The following is a 20823-nucleotide window of genomic DNA, read 5'->3' as shown; positions in this document are numbered from 1 at the left end:
ATGTCCTCCCATGAAGAGGCCCCAGGGCAGACCCAGCACACCCTGGAGTGCTTACATCTCTCAGCTGCTTTGGGAAGGCCTCGGTATGGACTTGTGTCTGTTCAGATGAGACCTCCCCTACCGGCGGCTGTTATTTCGGTGACATTACTTATTGGTCATAAGAACTGTTTTGTGGGTTTCGCATGATTACTGATGCCCTTGCCAACTTCACATGACTCCATGCTGATGAAAGGCAGTGGAGATTTCCCGCAGGACATATAATATTATTAGCTTAAGTAAAGGAGTTTGAAAATAATTCTGAATGCTTGATTTAGAATTATGAAGGGGAAAATGATCAGATTACAAAAAAAGAAAAGCCAGAGTGTTTTCAATCCAAAGATTTTAAGATGTTACGTAAGCACAATAAACTACACTGACGATGATACAATTAGACGCCTGCAAAGGTCGGCATTGATTCTGTTGCAAACTGTTGACAGTGAAAAATCTGGCGATGTCTTGTAGCATTGACACAAAAACAGAAACTCTGCATGTGGCGTTTCACTCTGTAGTGAGAGACGGGAAGAACGGGAGGTGATCTTAGCTCCCGACAGTGAGCTCATTGTGATGCTGTGGCATGCTGGGCCTGGGCCAGCGACCATCACTGAGGACTAATGCCTGTATTTAGGAGTGGCAATAAACTCACTTCAGAGACCAGGGCTGCAAACGGAATCAAGCCATTACTGAAGTGTCACAGTGGGACAAAATCACAGTGGTATAAGGAGGGAAACCCATTAGCTGAATGGTCAAGGTAATAAAGGCAAACCTAAAAGCTGTCTCATTAGCAGGAGGAAGTGCATGCTTAATGTCTCTATACTGTCTGTGAAGAAAAAGGAAGCTATAATGTTATGATATATTAGGTTCACAGAGTAGATAAGTAGACATTATCTATCAGTAAAAACAAATTTCAGTAAATTAGCTCTGACTATCATGTACCTTATATATTCAGTATAAGTAAATATTGAAAACCGAGGTTTAAACACATTAATTATACATTTGAGTTACCGAATTACAGGTTGTCATCACAGTGAAGCGCTACAGAAGATAGGTTGTGACTTGTGACTAAAAAGTTGAGCATGTGGTTTCAGTCACCTCTGCTCCTCATTCATCACATCCATGTATAAAACACCAAGATGTCGATGGCACAAACCCTCATCTCAAGGCTTCACTAACCAGTGGGTGACATCACAGTTTGTTCGGTCCATCTTTTAGGCTGAACTCTTTAGACTCCAACCCAACTGTGAGTTACACAGGACTGGCTGAAGTCAATATCTCACTGTATTTCCTCGCTGCATTTAAGCAAAACAAAGCCTGAACCTCACTGTCAGATCACTTCTCATTATTTTAGGTTTAGGTATATTAGGTTACATGGCTATTTAACCGTTGTTTACACTTGTTTAAAAAAAAAGAAAAAAAAGAATACTGCTGGGGCAATCAACAACACTTATCTGTGGAACAATCACAGTCCATCTACATCATTCAAATGTTCTCCTACGCCGAGAACTTTCTCCATAGTAGGCGTTAAAATGACCTTAAAAATCTGAGTTCTGTGAACTACACTGCTCTCTAGTACCGGGTTGTACCTCAAATGGTTATTAGAACAATTAAAAGGTTCTGTCCAGTGCCCATGACGACCAGACGACAGACCTCAAGACCATCAGAAGGGTCAGGAAAATGCCACTCACAACTGGCTCAAACGGACACGGACCAGAAGAGAAGTCAAATATTACCTATCGAAAATGAAAGACTGTATTGGAACTTAACAGCCAGTGAATTCCTAACTTTGAAAAATTGCAGTCTATGAAGAATTGACACCGCAGGAAGAGTAACACCTGTAATAATAACATATGTGGTCTGACCTTACAACACCTCCATCCAACTGCTTCTGCTAAATGCACAGACCAGCAGGATGAAAATGGATAAAGCAGCCATCCTTTTAGGCACATTTCTGCCTCTCTAACCTTTTTTTCTACCACCGCTCCAAATTCACCCAGCTCCTTGAAATGCAGTGTTTCTGTCATCATTTAATGCAGTGGTTTAGGTCTGTAATAATCAGTACCAGACAGAAAAACCTTTCCAAAACAATATGACGACTATATATTCACTATCACATATTTACTTTTCCAGTTAAACTCAGGTAGTTGGGTTGCATCCCGTGTGGAAACTATAGGATCTGCTTTTTGGATGATACTGACTTGGATGGCGCCATGTGTTGGGATGAATCTGAGCTATAACTACAGAATAGACATCTGAATTATTGCTGATTCTGAAGAACACTGCAGCGTTTGGCATGGGAAGCTATTTCGTAACACAGAAGGGGCTTTTCATTGTTTATTAGTTCAATGCCTCTGAGCAGTTATAATTATGACGAGGCGCCAAAGGGACTTTTACAGACCGTTAAAAAGTTTGAGTCCTGCTTTCAGTGCCCTGTACCAAATGTTGTCTATCATCATGAGTACACCCTGTAAATATGAGGTAACCATTTACTACTGGTGAAAGGCACCAGGGTATCCCTTAGAAGAGAGGTATCTGGCAGTAATTAGTTTTAAACCCAAAACATCCAAGCAATCAATCATTTCAAACCATTTTAGGGCTATTATGGCAAAGGACTCTGTTGTGGGCAGAACTGGGGCTGATGGTTCAGCCAAGGACTTACGCATGGAAACAAATCGAATGAGTTTTTGAGAGTTTGGTTTCGTGGAGCATTTCTGAAAAGGGAAGTTTGTAATGAAATCCGAAAGGAAGATTTACTGTGTTTGGGAAAAACTGACAAGAAGATTTAGGTTTTTATTCAAAGTATTCATACAAATTGAAGTAATGGAAATCATTCAGGTAGTCTGCACATCAGGTGCAAAATAAATCAGTGGAGACAGCTAGAGTGGCAGCCAAAGAGAAATAAAAAGAAAGCAAAGAAAACAGCAAGAAATCAGTGAGAGTAAAAGGGAAAATAAGACATACTAAAGGATGGAAAAAAGCCAGTACAAATCAGTTCTCTTTTAACTCATTATACTAGATTCATAATAATAGTGGACAATTACGTAACTCACATTGCTGACAATGCCAAAATGATATTGTACAGTGGACCTACAACTATGCAACAAAAGAGCAATAAGCTAGCAAAGTGCAATAAGTGATTTTCTAGTTTCTGCTGAAAAGGGTGAACAAGAACATTTAGAGCAACCACTGACGGAACAGCAGTGATAGTTATAGATACAGTTGTGAAAAAACCCTTTAGGATAAAACCTGACTTGTTTCAGTGCTCACAAACACATTTGTTTGTGCATTTTTAAATGGGATAAAAGTGCAATTTTTGTGATTTTAAAAAAGAGCATCTTTAGTAGATGTTTTGGACCACTGATTAAAAATAATGAGCAAATACTTCCCACTTGCTTTAAATGGACTGATATGTAGTTTAAGGTTGAAAGAATCCAGCATCATGCCTCAGGTCACAAAGTCACCAAAGCCATTACAGCTACAGATCTGATCAATGTCAGGTGGAACTACATTCATTTAGACTGTATGTTGCGGCACTATAAACTTTACTGAGCTGGTTTTATCACACATTTTTGACATTGTGGTTTATAATAAGCACTTCTTACTATAAACTTCTGATTTTCTTTATAAAACTGACCTGTGTTCAAGAGTAACAAAGAGCTGCGCTTTGGGAAAAACCTCAATAAGCCAAGATGGATCTAGCTAGAGCTGACCTAATGCCCTGATTAAACACCAGGGAGGGACTGAAGAACGGGGTCTTTCTTCATTTCCACTGAAACAAAGACCTCCTGTTTCGTAACCCCACCTGGGACACTTAAAGTGGTTTGTTGCATGGAGACTGTCGAAATGTAAGACAGCTTTTTCTTTCTTTAATGTGTGTTTTTTTCTCAATGATTTCCTCACAACACATTTATACATAAATAAATAATAAAATTAGCTTCTCGAACATCAGTGAGTCAACATCAAGAGTGAAAAAGAGGACAGTTATGTAAAATATCTGGACCTGTAATCAATGACAGATGTGCAGTGAGTTTCAGAGGTCAGCTTGCACGCACCGACTTTGTTAGATAACACTTCATTGAAACTCCCATTTGAGCAATGACAGGCTTCAGACAAGCTCTGCTCCAAAGGTCATAAATTACACCCAACAAATGATTTCTCACCTGTCTCTTGTTCTGCCACTGCAAAGCATAATTATTAAAAGTGAAAGGTTGGGTGTAAATCAGTGAAATTTTAATAAATCAATTTGACATAAAAGAGGCTGGAAGTGACATCTAATACCAATTTGCTAATATATGTTTCTTGACACAGCTGTTTTCATATCTGCATAAAATAGCTTCAGTCATTTGAAACATTGTCAAACATTCTTCTGATTGTATTTCTAAAGATATTTTTGCCCACTGGTGGCATCTAGACCGACCACAGCACCTGACATTTTTATTCAAACAAATTACAGCTAAGTGGAGAAACTGGTTCCTCCACAGCACCTGACATTTTTATTCAAACAAATTACAGCTAAGTGGAGAAACTGGTTCCCTTTCACAGAATAGTTTCATTACTTATATCTACTTTTAAAGCCAGACTTAATGTCTAAAAAGTGTTTTTACAGTTAACAAATCATTAAGTATATGTGTTATATGTTATACAGAAATCTATAGTACACTTCTCAAATTCAACTTACATTCACATTTACCGGAAAAATATTTAAGCCAAAACTGATCACTGATCCTGGTATGTCACTTCAGGGCTCGCAAAATCGCTAGCCCGACGTCCCGGGGCTAGCGATTTTTCCAGTCGGGCTACCAAAATCTATCTCTGCCCTGCCCGTCGGGCTATCGTAGGAAGGAAAAATATATGTCAATGCTTTTGCATTCTTTCGGAAATGTAGCTGGGTAATTATGTCATTGGCATTGGTGAGCCACTGTCAATATGTGACATATTGAAATCGCGTTTGAATTTGCGCTTGTTTTTTTCTTTCACTTTGCAATCGCGCGAACTGTGTATAGAGAGCGACAGTACTGATTGGTGAGTGACGATAATTTGCGCACCAATTCCTCTGACATCGTCTTATCAATCGTTAGCTTACTATGCAAACATGACAAGTGAAATCTCCCGCAGCAAGTTTAAACATGTGAGAGGTTGATCGCGCAGAGAATCGCTGAGCGTTATGTGAGTGCGTGTGTAAAAGCAGCAGGATATATATTTTAGTTCTGCTGAGCCAAATAAGACAGGTCAGGGTGAAGAAGTGACAGCCAACGAAAAGCTTACCACAAAACGGAAAGGTTATGACAAATCAGACTATAAGGCAAAAAGAAAGTGCAGCTTTATGGTTTCATGGACAAAAGAATTTCTGTGGCTGCGATATGATGAGCTATATAACCAGGGCTGCACATAAGTGGTCCGCAGGTGCGCATTCGCTGTCAAAATAAAAAACGCGCACAAGATAAGTTGCAACGCGTGTTTGCGTACATAAGATTTTCTGGAGGAGGACAGACATTTGTGTAGAACTCTTAAAGATGTCGAAGAAGCAAGCTCCTTTAAGCAATTACTTTGGTTTTCCTCCACCTCCAAAGAAATGTCAGAAGGAGTCCGAACCACAAAAGAAGCACGTATTCTCGGAAAAGTGGTTGCAGGAGGTGAGCTGGCTTCAAACAAATGATGAACGCACAGAGATGCGGTGCGGAATGTGCCGTGAAAATCCCACTCTAGCGGACAAAAACACTGCCTTTTATATATTGTACTCAATGTCAGCAATATTGGATTATGATTTTTGCATCATAGCAATGAAAGAACCAAAACAGACATTCCTGTTATTTGATGAATTAAATATTTTTTCTAAAAAAGAAAAAAAAAAGAAGAAAAAAAAAGAAGACTTTCAGCAATTTTTTTTTTCACAATATGTCTATATTTGGATTTTAAAAATTATAAACACTCTGTTGGGAATTTCATGCATATTGCCTGCTCCTACCAGGAAATCTGATAATATAAACCACTTTACAGTTTCCTGCCAGCTTGGAGAAGAGAGAAAGAAGAAAAACACCCATCCTAATCTAGTGTATACAGCTGGAAATTCTCTTTTATTAACCAGGCTGCAAAAATGCTCAGGGCCAAGGTTGAACAGCAGCTGGCTTTCACTAATCTTTAACCTACAAACCTCCTTTTCAATCAAAACTGTTTATTCTGATATGAACACAAATGGGTTGGACTAGCATTAAAAATTGCAGGCCCCATCTGTGAGCTTTAGACACAGACAGTAAAGGCAGGCAAGAATGCTAGCGGGGCAACTGCCTCATTTAACCCACAAAAATATGACAGAATCAAAGCTTTACTAATTGACTTGTCTTGTAACCCATCCCCAACCACTGCCCTAGGGTGTTACTGGGCCCTCTCCTTCTACAAATCAAAAAATAAAAAATATATTTCATATTAATTATCTAATTTATGTGCACCTGTTTCACTTCATTGACAGTTTTTACTGCAGTTCACTATCACACTAGTTTCTCTGCTCGCTCTCTAAATACAACAAAAACCAACAAATGTTAAACTGTCTGAAAACAAATGTGGAAAAATCTTGAGTCAACCGCAACCGTCTCAAAGTCAGCCCAAAATATCTGTACTAGCGGCTCTTGCGCTGATAATGTTACAGCTGTAACCCCCCAAGATGCAAGCCCACGGTGAAATAAACAGCCCTTTACTCCCCCCCACTGCACCCTCCCCTCCAAAAGCAGTCAATCTAGGGGGAAATACCGCCATGCGTCCACGCCCACTCAAGCAGAAACACAGTTTTTAGGAAACAGAGGGTGTGAAGAAAAGGCTTCAATCACAAGAAACTCGCTGGGCTCAATGACAGATTGTTGCAGAAGTGACTGAAAATATCCCATAGCCTTTATGTCATTAAACACCCCCCCCCCCCCCCCCCCCCAAAAAAAAAAAAAAAAAACCAAACAAACATAAAAACATCTGGGGTTTAAAGAAAAAATGTCTTTGTCACTAATCACATCAGCATGATGATGTTCCCATGTTTTTTATTCAAAGAGGGCAGAGCTGCTTGTTGATGCTTTCTGTGTACCAACATGGAGACACAGCAAAGCCTAAAAGGACCGACGGGACTGTCCAGTCTGTCACCACCCCCACCGGTCAGCCCTCGCAATCACACAAAGGATCTATTGTCGAGCACAATGGGGTCACCCTCTCTGTTCTCGCTGGTCTGATCCTAGTCAGTCACTGCTCATAGAGCCTGGACGCTTTCCAGCTACAAGGATCTTCTAAGACAACGTTGAGCCTGGACAGCCTTCACTCACAAGATTCTGTGATCCTATGATTTAAACTGTCAACTATGTCAAGGACAAAAATACAATCTGATAGATATGTTTATGGAGAAACCTTTCTAGTAGTGTTATTGTCTTGTCTCAAGACATAACCTCAAGCTTTTTGCTTAGTGTTTCTTGTGATTTTATTTCACATAATACAAACTTAATTGCAATTTTGTGGCTATAGAAAGCTCCTGTGTTTGTCAAGGCTGGTAAAAGTTTAAAAATCACAAGTGATAATACTGATAATCCCATCTCTAATTTGACACTGAACATATTGTGAGGAGATGTGACCTTTCAATGCACTAACAAAAAAAGAAAAAAAAAAGCTCCAACCATACAGACATCCTTAGAAGTAACACTCTGACATTCAATGACATTTTAAAGTGCAGTAAAGTGGTATTTTCTGTAAGGGTTGTGGATTGTAGATAAGACTTACCTTGGAGCATGCATCTGTATGCAGACTCTGAGATGGCGTATATGTGAGGGGGCATTTCGTGCCTCTTTTTGCCCCTGTACATCTCAATGATGTTTTCGGAGTAGATGGGCAGGTTTTTGTAGGGATTTATGACCACGCAGAAGAGACCAGAGTACGTCTACAAAGAAAAGATAACATGGTCGAGTGTTAATTCCTCAGCAGCCCTAATGCAACATTTATGACATGATTAATATATTATATTACCTTAAATGTATTGATTACAGTGGGAAGTAAATGGGCAAGGATTTGGATGTAAGGACAAATTTGTAAGTAATGTGCTTCAACAGGAAGTATATTTTGTGTCTGCAGTACATGTGTCGTCCGCATCACTTAAGCAGGAACACGTCACTATGCCAACTAAGAGAACAGACCTTTAAATTGAAATAGTTGCATTTTAACCTAAACCATGATCTTTTTCTGAACCTAACCTAGTAGACGGTAATGCCTAACCTTAATGAAGTTACGTATTTTTAATGAATAACTTGGTTCTTTAGTCTGAGCGGCAAAATCTGTTTGTCTGAACAGCATATTCATAATTCACTCCCTTTACGCTCATGAGTTCCACCTGTTCATGAGGCGATGTGCTTTTCTTGTTTGTGATGATGAGCATAACCAAAGTTAGCTTCATTTTGAGCTAAGGGTTCGAATTAACACTTTAACATACAGATCAACAGACCTCTATTTTTTCTATTTCTTGTAATGTGCAATACTTCCATTAGTACTGTACAGTACCAGTGCAGTACTCTCAAGATTCATGGAATGAATTCAGATATGTTTATTTTCTCTGTTTTCTTTGAATTATTGTAGGGTCCATATAGAGATATAGAACTGAAATTCTATCTTGCATGGATTTTTTTTATTACAATAGGAATGTAACCAGCAGTAGGTTGTCAAGCCATAATGCTTGCTAACATAATCCTACATTGCTCAATATGGTGAATTTTTATTTTGCAGAAAGATAAAAACACACAATTTATTCAGAGAAAAATGTGATTGTTTAAATAACTTTCCCTGTATTAACAGGCAGGTTTTTTGTAAATGGGAACATACAAGTCTGATCTAGTCCAATGTGCCCTATCAGACAATTTGTGAATACTACAAATCCTCTAAAAATCAATTTTACTTAAGAACAAACATACAAAATGTCCTGAAGTCCCACTGTGGTGCATATATTAAAAACTGTATACAACTGGAGATTTCCCAGTTTTCTTTCTAATACGTAGAAATAATGTTTTTCTCTGCATTAAACTGGTGGCAGGTTTACCCAGAAATCCTTTAACTAACAACAAAAATCAGAGGCAGCGGGAGGTGATTTTAATCCACAACAGAATATCTGCCTTTTAGCTAAAAAATGCAGACAGGCCAGGGCAGGGTTAATCCCTGACATGTCTGCTGCTGCTGCTGCTAGAACATTAACTAAAAACTGTGTGGGGTACAGAGTGAAGAGCACATGAAAGCAGATTAATTATCTATCAGTCCTGATCAAGCCTAAAATTAAGATGCAAAGATAGTAACAATACGGCTTTGTTCCTGCCTGACACTTTATTCTCTTCTCTCCTCCTCACAACCCTTTTTAAGCTTTTACTCCTTTCTCTCTGTACTTTGAGTCTCTTTTACCTTTCTAATGTATGCGCTTGGCTGGGCTGAGAAGCCACACTCTTTAAATGATGTTGTCTGCAGCAGCCTGTGGCCCCGCTAACCCAGTTGTTGAAGTGGAACAACGCTGATGAAAGGAAAGCATGTTTTGGGTGCAGACTGGACTGTACATGCAAGTCAGTGAGAGAGAGAAAGCCTTCCCCTTGGCTGGAGTTTCACACCACACATTAGAAGTTAGATTGGAGTTCAAGTTAATCGAGATGCACTTCTTGTTTTTGAAATTCAATAAATTTACAGTAAGCCTGTAAGTGATCATGTTGGATAATAATGATGTCAACACTGGCCAGAATGACTCTGATTAGGATTTTTGCCATAATGAATCAGCCCTAGTCTGATTCAACAACCTATTATCAGTTAAAACAAGTGTACTTCTTTAAAGTATTATTTTGTACAGTACACTGGAAATGCTCATAAACAAAAGTCATGCATATGAATACAAAAGATTATTATGATTTAAGATCTGATCCATATTGCCCAAATAGCCACTGAACCTAAGATCCTCGCACAACTTAGCACACTAAATTCAAACACTGCTGGTAATGGAGTTGCTAAAGTTGCTAAAACAGAGTTAAAACTAAAACCTGCCCAGAAATGCATACACCCCTGAGACTTACACACAGTATCACTGAAGCCCATGTGTCTGGAGGGTGGAGTAACATCACCAGATGGCCAACAACCCGTCCTCCCCACCTACTCTATGTGCACAGATGCTGTACACACAGCTCTGCTACAATCTGGCCAACGCGAGATTTGTTTCTCTGGCAACATTAGCAGTATTTGAACACCAACATTATTATACAGTATTGGCACTGACAATCCTCCACCTAACACTTATATACTTTGCTAAATGCCATCAACTATAAAAGGTAACTTGAGCTTACAGGATGTATTTGAGGGAAACAGTCATTATATCCACTTCGCAGACCCCCTACAGTGGGCACAGCGCCAAGCAGACAGATCAGTGATCCTGACCAGCGTGGTCCACAGGCAGTGGGGAGAGGGATGACTCAGCTGGCTGTCCTTCATGGTGGACCTCAGGGGGTATATGCAAGATTAGTGGGGCTCAGGGGCAAAAGGGTTGGCTGCCTACACAACCAGGCAAAGCAAGATACGAGCCAGCAAGCATCAGCCATAACACCACACCAGAGCGCTGTGGTTCATTTCAGTATCAAATGTATCAAATCTCCCCATAGGAAAGATACCAAAGCACTCCTGTGACAAGTCATATTTTGATGAATACTTGTTTTAAAAAATTCAAACTTGAAAAAATTCTGGATTTATTAAAAATATAAAAAGAAGACACTTGTTTTTTTAATTAAGTGGATTGTCTTTAACTTTAATTAACACTTCATTGAATAAATAAACTATCAAAATAAACTAAATCCACCACAGCTTAGCTAAGAGTGGATCTGGGCTTTTATGGAAGGGCTAAAAGAAGCTAAAAGTACAAATGAAAATAAAATTCAATCACTTAAACAACCCTGTATAGAATCGGGTAACCATAACTAATGCATCTCAGATTGTAGTGTTCATAAACTGTGCCCAGTACCCTGAGAGACTCTGGCCAACAGAGAAAGCTTAAACACAGTCTGAAGGGCTTTCTGGCTCTTCAGAAACATCCAGATGAATTTCTGTGAACTATGCAGTGCTTAGCAACAGGATCTGACTTGGTGGGAAGAAGGGAGAAGATTTCTGGCGTCTCAGCTTTCCACTCTGACATAGCGGGGCAAACTGGGCTCTAGTCTTTGCTGACTTCACACAAAAAATAGCAAATGCATTTGCATGTTTTAATTATAACCATTCGTGTCTGGGTAGAAGATTTAAGTGTGCTCTAAATCTTTAGGTGCTCCTAATCTCATTCAGCAGCTTGATTAAAATATAGGAATCTGTGGGCTAACTTACATTCAAGCAACAGTGATAGCTGAGACCCCCCCCCCCCCAAATAAAAATGTGAGGAATAATAGCTGAAGTCACCTTGTGACACAGAAGACAATAAGTCTTAAGGAGGTAAGAGGCAACAACCACAAATATCTCATTAAACATCCACATGCAGACCTATGGAAGGCACTGGGTCGACTAACGGAGAAAACCCAAACAACTGGCTAAAATTGGAATCCAGGCAAAGCTACCATTAGTTTACACTTCTGTAGTGATGTGAATATGAATCTGTTAGGGTCGAGTGGTGGCTGTGGTTCACGTGGCAGAGCAGGTCGTTTATCAGAATTTGAGTAACTGAAACACGTATGTGATGTTAGCATGCCATCTCCAGCGTGCAAGCTTCCTTCAGTCCACACACTCTTGAGCTCTTTCCACATTGCCCCATGGCAGCATGTTTGATACAGAATTACCTCATTTACATTCTGCAAAGAGGTTTATGTCAGCACTATGCTATGCTGGCCTGACTTAAAAGGTCATACAATCCTCAAAAGCAGGATGGGAAAACATGCAGAGTCAGGAATGCTAAAGCAGCTGACAAACACAATGCCCCATGCATCCAACTCAAATCTCTTCAAACCCTTTGTTTATTAATTTCACACTGGGGAACACTGGTCTTGTAGAAAAATCAAAAATAAATGATAACTTGGCAACACAAATTGTACCACAGAGATTAACAGAAAGGCATTTCTATGGGCCTCCAGAACAAGCAATAACAGAAAAAGCCTACGCACATCGGCTGTTAATTAAAAGTCACTTTTCTCACAGTAAAAGAGAAAAAACTTCAGTTATTTGAACGCACAGATGTTGCTTATCAGTAAACAGAAAGAGCTCTGTTAAGGCAGTTTGGATACAGTGTGACTCAGCACTGATCATCCCTGAGCAAAGACATGAGGCCTGGGTAATTTCTTTGAATCTCATAAGCCTTCTTTAAAATATACAAACACGTTTTTTAGAAGAGCATTTGGAGTTTTCTGCTTTTTTTTTTTTTTTTTTTTTTTTTTACACTTTACCCTTTTAGGTCACACTTTACACTGAGTTGTTTTTTACAGCACATACAGAGTGAAAATCTGGAACAGATTACTCATTTTTTTCAGTGACCTACAAAGAAATTACATATGATCTGCATTAGAAAATGTCCTTTGATTTTTCTCATAAGGTCTGATGCTGTCCAAGCACATGGCAAAACTTATAATCCTAAATCCTTCCCAGCATACACTAATGTCAAGGCCATTTATTGCCAACAAGTTACTTAATTACAGTAATAGTATTTAATTACAGTAACATATTTTATTTTAATAAACTATAGTTTAGATTTTATTATTATGTCATCATGTTGTCAGAACAAAGTGCCACTTGTGTACCTTGGTTTTTAGTGTCTATAGTAATGTTTAAAATATTTACACTTAGTAGTTAAATATTCTGCTAAAATACATCAAAATAGCTGAAGAAAAAAATATCCAATTCAGTTAACTATTGATTGATTGATTGATTTTTTACTTAGCAGGGCTAGGTAGACCTCTGTACTCTTGGGGCTAGTGACCAAATACATTGGCTTTGCCAATTCCAGATTTATATTAAATTAATGGGTGCCAAATTTCAGTAGCAGAGCACATCGGATTTAGAGAAAGAAAGTGATCATGACCATGTGATGTCACTCCTGCAACATATCGGAGCCCAAAAAATACACGGGACAAATCGCTGAGCCGAAAGCAGTCTCAGTTACGCTTACACTTTTCAAAACAAGACAAACAATCTGAAATAATTTTCAACCAAATCATTTCAAGCTAAATTATAAAATATTATGAACTAAAAGAAAAAAGAAAAAAACACAATTGCACAAGCCTTACATTCTGCTCTAAGTAAAATACCTCTAATTTCTAACCATGCATTCAAGTGTGAACATGGCAGCCGAACTGTACCTCCTTCCTGGGTCTCAGGTGGCCCACAACCTCTGCATTTGTGCTATTCCAGGAATGCGTATCATTAAGTGGGTAATAATCACAGGGGAAATCAGCAGATAATATGGGACATGAAGGCTTGCTCACTGAAGGAAATGTGTTTTTTAGACTCTTGAATTAAGAAAATCAAGTGTGAAATAGAGGAAGTATAGTTTATCTTTGTTTTGGTTAAAATGAACCACATGTTTAATAATCTTTGTTTTTATTATATAATGAACCCAGTAAAACAACTTCTAAGACATTAAATTAGCAAAGTTATTGTATACCAAGCTTTTTTTTTTCGGGGGTGGGGCTGTTTCTCCATGAAAGTCTTTGCCAGGAATCCACCATTTCTGTTTAAAGCCTTGTAAAATGAATGGAACTGGGTATTCCAGTTGACCCTCTCTCTCACTGTTAAACGCCACTGGTTTGGGCTAGCAAAACTATCACCTGAGACTCACATGTCAGTGACACAGAATAGATATGACTCTTTGCTAAGAAAGTGGGAAGCACCTGATCATAATCACAAAAAATAATTGACTATAGTTATTCTCTTACTTACATGCATCAATCACATTAACCAACCTAACCAAACCTATACTGACAAGTCATAGTAAAGTAAGTCATGTCATGTCAAATGATGACAACTGAACTGCTGAAGAAGACATTTCTTATGAATTGTTGTACTTCTTTATAACGTACAAATACTTACATAAATAAGGCCGGAGTAGTAGCGGTCTTTGAGGTTGTGAAGCACGGATGCCTCGTTCAAGCAGGTCAGTTCAGCCATATCCTCGACCTTGGTGAACTTGGGCGGGTTCATCTTCTGGATGTCATCCTTGTTGATCACCGCCTTCTTCCCGTTTTCTGCTAGCTCCACCACCACCTCATCTCCACGCTCCTGTTGAATACTTGCAGCCTCGAAGCCGTGGCGTTCTGATGGAATCCATACCAACCTTTTGGCAGTCCAGTCGGCCTGTGCTGCCGGGTTGTATACCACAGCGCGGTCCACAAAGAGGTACCGCTCCGGGTCCTCCTGTCCACTCCTCTGTGTCATTGCTGCTGGAAACCAGAAGCAGAGCAGTCTAGGCCACCTGTAGAGAGCAAGCAAAGCACGTAGTTCATCAAAATGTAACCAATTTCACCACTCAATTGTGACTAGTACCCTTACTTAAAGATCTGTGAAAAGTTCAAACACCAAGGCCATTTTTCAGGCAGATAACTGAATTTAGTAGGAAAAGCTACTTTTAGCTGCTCAGAGGGACTTGCCGCCTCTTGAAGTTGAACCAGGGACCTTTTGATAGTTAGCTGAATGTGAAACAATTAACTATTAAAAACATGTTACAAAAGGCAGGTCTCAGTAGGACATGATAATGTGGCAGAAATTGAAATTGAGCATGCACAACACTACGGGTGAGCTAACGAGAAATTGACCAATATCGCTGTTTACACCTTTGCATTTCCTCGTGGGAGAAGCCATAATGGCTTCTGTGAACAAACATCTATCTGTGCTACGTCAATATTTCAGTAGTAATCGTAGGACTTCACTCAAATCAGATTATTACCAAGTTGACTCGAGTTGCAATTTTAAGCCAAATATTAGATTTTCCCATAAAACTAAAAAACCTGGTAGTAGTTAAGATATAAAATGCAGCATAAATGCTGACACCCTGTTAGCAGAAGCGTAATAACAATGGATGACATAAAATTCACAGAGTAATCTATTACTTTAGCAATGAAATTTAACAAAACAAGTAAGACAGTAAGGCAAACAGTTTCCATTTCTAGCAGTTTCTGTAATGAGGGCTATGAGAGCATTTATTAGGTTTAGAGTCAGTGGTGTTATGGATTGCTGTGCATAATGATGGGTCTTCACTTGTGATATGAATCATAAACATTTACAATTCAGCTGTATGTGAGTAAAGCCAGTCTACACTAACTTAGCATGACTAAAACTCTAGCATCTCTGTGAGATGGTTGATATAACGTCACATCAACATTCAATTTTAACAATTTCAGTTATGACATGATTCCATCAAGATGTAACTCACATAGTTGAGTGCTGGTGGTGGTTAAATGTTTCTCGGATGATGCAGCTTTTGTAATGGCTGCTAAATGTTGGCTCTTAGCAAGCTCAGATGGTAATGACTGGAATCCTTTTGAAAACAACAGCTATCAGCTTCTTCAAAACAAAGCCGTGTTCTTAATAATTGATGTCATTGTTTCTGATTTGTAACAGTAGCTTTTACTGGGGTAATACATTTTACAGTTTTGGTTTGTGGTTATGATTGGTTGTGCCAATGTGAAGCTAAATACTCTATAAACAAGCAGTTACTTACATTTTTAACATTAACTTACATTATTGTTAATAAATTGACAACATTATTTTGTTGTCAATTCTGATTTACTGAATAGGTTAAGGGCAAAGTTGGACAGGATAGGGAATGCCTATGTGGTTTGATGACATCTATCAAATCCGGTGTGCTAGAGAAAGGACTTGGCTAGATAACTACCTGACTGGTTAAGTCATGAGTAAAGGTCAATCAGTAATGCGTACACACAGTATATCCAGTCTACAGCTTAGCTGGAATACTTTTGGTTCAAAGATAAGCTAGCAGAAGACCCAGTAAACATATCAATCCTCCCTGCTAAAGCTACAACCACACAATCTTGCAATCAACACTCCAGTCAGGACAATATGGATGATTGTGCAGTTACATTTAGCTCAAATACCACAATAATTTGTGGCAAACAGTAAAGTCTGAGCAAAGCTACTATTAACAGGCTTGTTGTCAGGCTGTGTTAACTGACTTACAGGTCTGTAGCAGACACACCCGTCTTACAAAAACTGGACAACAAGCTCAATCCATGAGCTCTAATAAGGAAAGCGGATCACAGTGACTAAAGCTCTGTTTATAGTCACTGCATTGGTTGTTGCACATGCCAACCGTGATGTGATCACAGCCCCATAACCATTGTCTGACGTGCTACAGTATTCTCCAAGTTGATACCTGTTATCCTATACCATTAGTGCTAATATAGGAGCACAAGTGGTAGAAACAGGAAGCAAGGAAATTTGTATCTTTTCAAGCTGTTGCAGCACCTCCCACTCTATAAACTAGAGATTTCTGAGCTCCTACAGTGAAATGACAGTAGTGTACTCGTACACTGGGTGTACATGGCCAGTCACAAAAATCTACAGGTGCACCACACGATGAAACTACACCAAAGTGTGCTCCACGTCAAAAGTGACGCCACAATTGTTTGAAAACAGCGGGAATAAACAGGCCATAAGACTACACTAACAAGAAAGCCTGAAAGCCAAATAACACTACACGTAAAAGGTTGCTGAAAAACCCTAACAGGTTATATTTTAAGATGTTTTTTGTTTAGTGAGCAATAAAAGCGACAGAATGGGAACAAGGAATAAGAACGCAAGAGGAGTAGATGTAAACAAACATGTGACACTGTGATGCTGTCTTTTATTTAAGGTGGGGCAGTGCACATTATGTAATACAAACACTCAGGTCTGTCATGTACAAGTGCCAGATTTAGCAATACAGGCTCATTTATAGCCCCAAATAGAGGCATGTATTGTTAAAAAAAAGGGAAAAAAGGAAATGCACACAAGCACTTGATCACCAAATAGTATTAGAATAACAACAAAACATATGCAAACTATATGTCATATGTCAAAAAACTCCAAAACAAAACAAAACAAAAAAAACTGTGATAAATTAAGCATACGAAAGTTCATGGACAGTAGAAAAAACGATATTAGCATGCACATATTAAGATATTTATAAATAATTACAAATGAATAAGCATATTCAATAACCATTGAATAACAGATTTACCAATATAACAATTTTTTAATATCCAAAATTTAAAAACTTAAGCAAAGGTTAGTTTTATTATGAATTTTGATATCAAGATATCGGTCTCCTTGATCACTACGTGTGTACTGGTTCGGGAAAAGCTAAAATGATTGACCTCTACTGGAAACACTGATCAATCAGTTTAAACAATCAGAGAATTAAAATATAAAAAACACATTATCTGTTAATGTCTATGTTGCTGCTTGTCTGTCATAGGTTTGCTGTGAATTATGATTGCCAGTCTTATTATTATTATGTATAACCTATCAGAAAACACTTAGATTTGTACAGTTTGTCGACAATAAAGAAAACAAAATGGATTTTAAATACTAGTGCAGAGCAATTTACATATAGAGGGGTGATTCATCTACACCTATAAAAAGATACATTTAAAACATGAGAGGGAGCGTCTAATACTAAAGAATTTTAAACTATACGAACCTATAATGCGGAATTATCTGTATTCTGCCATTTAATTTGTTTAAGTTACTTTATTCACATGAATTTAGGGCTTTCCAAATCATTTGCACGTGGCTCAGACAGATTTTGTGTGAGTGTCAAGCCTCCTACCTGAGCATAACCAGCCCACATGTAGAGTAACCTCACCATCTGTGCCGCTTCAAAAGCAAAGGAGAAACCCTGACTATTCTGTCTGATAAAAAAAATTAAGTAAATAAAATAATTTAATACCTTTACCATATAATCAGAGCAAAAATATTTGCCTGTTAACTGATTTGGTAACTGAGAAAAAAGTCATTAGTTTTGTCTTTTTTTTAATTTAATAAATATTTATATTTATATTGAATATTTGTTTATTAAATCACAATTTAAAATGTTATCATGATTATTGATATTTTCTTCCATGTTGTTTTTTTAATTCGACTATTCATGAAAGCATTTGTTTAATCTTATTTACTAAGTTAGGAAATCAATGTTTAAGTCAACAAAAACAAAAATACCCGACTGTTTTAGCTACATTTCACTGCCTAACTGTGAAACATAAAACTGATTTTAAGGGTTAAATATATTAAACGGTGCAAAATATCAAGTGAGTGTAATCCCCAAATAGCGCTAATAGTTATGCTTAGTTTTTTAGTTCATTTCAATTTCAAGTTCAAAAACATGCTTTTTGGCATTAAATACTGGCACAATTAGCTATTTGCTGCATGTTGTAAACACAGTAAATCAGTTTGAGCATTTTATATTTTCTGCCTTGAGAAACGAAGTCGCAGAAATGCATATGCAACATTTTGAGTCATACCTGACACACAATCTTGTCACTGCACTCTCTTTCTAAATACCAACTCTACCCAGTTTGTGCTGCTGCAAGTCAGTAAATCTGCCCCTATATGTTTATTTTGTAAACCCCTCTTTGGGTCAGCTCCACAACATATTATTGATCTATTAACTCCACATTTTGCCTCAAGGTCACTGAGGGCATCTCTCACTGAAACACCAAAGATGACCAGGCTTTCTCCGTTGTTACCTTCAGCGTCTGAAACAGTCTGCTATCCCACATAAAGACCTGTCCAGTACAGCTCTAGAAACTCAACTATTTACATTTAAAAAAGAAAAAAGAAATTTCACTTAACATTACATTAACCTATAACATTTTTATTATTACTCATTACATTTTAACAATGTCGTTAATGTGGGTGTTGTGATTTGTTTTTAGAGATTTGAAATCTTAATACGTCTGACACAACCGGACAGGACTTTGGGTCAGATCCTGTTATTTTTAATTTAAATGTTTTATATGAATAAAAGTAGCTTGACATAAAAATATTTTTTGCTCGTCGCATTTTTTGATCATGTAGGCTGTGCCAGTAAACTACTGCCCACTGATATCAGTCAGCAAGGCAAATATCAGTACATACCAATATCGGGCAGATATATCATTGCAAGTCTAAAAAATATATAATTTTATACACTCAACAATCACCTGACAATTAGATAATTACAATAATCATCAGCTGCAGTTCAACACATAAACATGCCTGCAGCAGTCTATAATGATCTTATATCTTTTACATTTTTAACTCAACTTCATTATATTTTTATAATTTAAAAAAATCTTTCAGAAGTGCACCCAATTATCTTGTGGGCACAAAATAACATCAAGACAGAAATGAAAGAGAGCGGGATAACTGTAAACCTTGGCACTGGATGCTTTCAATAGCTGACGCGGAGACAGGTCTGGATGCATTTTATTAATCTAACTCAACCTCAGCTAAATTAGAATGCTTTATTAATCCCCGAGGAAATTATGTATTTCTAAAGATATTTACACAACAATCTAGTCCCATGCTTAAATCAGGCGCTGTTGCAGCCAAATCTGGGTCAGGTCACGGGATGGAGCGGGATCAGTGCGGCTGCCTCGTTGCTCCATCCCCTCAGTCACTCTCATTCAGCTTGGCAATATCCTGTCCTCATCATGTCCGGTAAGATAAAGGGCTGTGAAATTGCAAGTAGCCGTGAAACCCCCTCGTAAAGGGCTGCAAATATGTACCGGGCCAGGCCAAACAGCTGCATTGGCTAGATTAGCTCGCTAACATTAGCTCAAAGTTGGCGTGCTGTGCTTCACCTCCCACCCACTGGAAAAAAAAGATACCTACAAGGACTCATTGCTCTGTTTAGCCAACTGTACACAATTGAATGGGTTTGAACCGCTGCTCTTATAACGTTAAGATGATGAGGTAAGAGAGATTCCTAAATAGTCTGCGCAAATGGGAGTTTTAGGGATGAACTGTGCAGCTTCCTGAGGCACAATCCCATCATGGGTGTGGGTGGCTCAAAGACGTCTGGGTGGGGATAAAGCAGGCGGACAATGACCACGCTGTTTCAGACTAAACCCTTGAAGATTAAACTTGAAAACGGAAAATCTTCAACACATTCATCTATATGTGAGCAAAAACAGTATGTTGGGTCCGGGGCGCCGGGACAGCGGCTAGCATTAGCCAAGCTGATGGTCCTCCATCATTAGAAAGTCATGCCACAATAATCCGCTAGCTAACGGTTACTGTTGCTAACCACCACATCCCCACTAAAACTCCCGTCCCCGGCTTCTCTGCTCTGCTTACCTCCCGCAATAGACGAAGAAACCCGACCCGAGTGTTTATCAGTGTCCAGCAGATGATAGCAATAGTCCCCCGAAACGTGCTAAACAGTCCCTTCTCCGGCCCGCTCTCTCTCATCAGTGGTACTCCCCCACCATCCAGCACCCGCTCAACCGAACTCTACCGGGCCCGAGAAGATGCACTGCACGACCGCCCCGCCGCACTCCTCTAAGGCAACGCCTACTAGGAATATGATTGGCTGTCAAAGTCTGATGCATCTATGCGATTGGTGAAAAAACAATTCCCCATGCCGAAACTTTAGCTTAGTTAGTCGACAACTGCCGCCCAAATGCCATTTGTCTGTGGCTAATAAATGAACACCTGCAGACCGTTGGATGCTGCTCCGGTGGGACGTAGTAGAACCATATCAAATTATTAAAGACAAAAAAATCTGTAACATTTATGTGTATTTATTAAATACACTATGTATTTGGTTTTACCGAGCTACAACACCTTTAACCTGTTTACACTCTATCGCTG

The 20823-nt window shown here is 38.7% G+C and overlaps 1 protein-coding gene across 7 annotated transcripts in view; it reads right to left on the bottom strand.

Moving 5' to 3' along the window:
- LOC146385290 (myosin-10-like) overlaps positions 1-20486 on the bottom strand; it is a 64117-nt gene extending 43631 nt beyond the window's left edge. For all 7 annotated transcript variants that reach the window (XM_084930935.1, XM_084930939.1, XM_084930937.1 and 4 more), the window contains exons 1-3: positions 20308-20486; positions 14062-14443; positions 7780-7936 (exon numbers count right to left, since the gene is read on the bottom strand). In XM_084930935.1, the coding sequence (XP_084787061.1) occupies positions 7780-7936; positions 14062-14406 (502 nt within the window). In that variant the 5' untranslated portion in view covers positions 14407-14443; positions 20308-20486. The remainder of the gene's footprint in view (positions 1-7779; positions 7937-14061; positions 14444-20307) is intronic.
- Between the last annotated feature and the right edge of the window lie 337 nt (positions 20487-20823).

This window comes from Perissodus microlepis, chromosome 6 (assembly GCF_051167445.1).
Source record: "Perissodus microlepis isolate ML-2025 ecotype Zambia chromosome 6, ASM5116744v1, whole genome shotgun sequence".
Lineage (NCBI taxonomy): Eukaryota > Metazoa > Chordata > Actinopteri > Cichliformes > Cichlidae > Perissodus > Perissodus microlepis.
The sequence above is the reverse complement of the archived record's forward strand: the minus strand, read 5'-3'. Positions and strand labels throughout refer to the sequence as shown.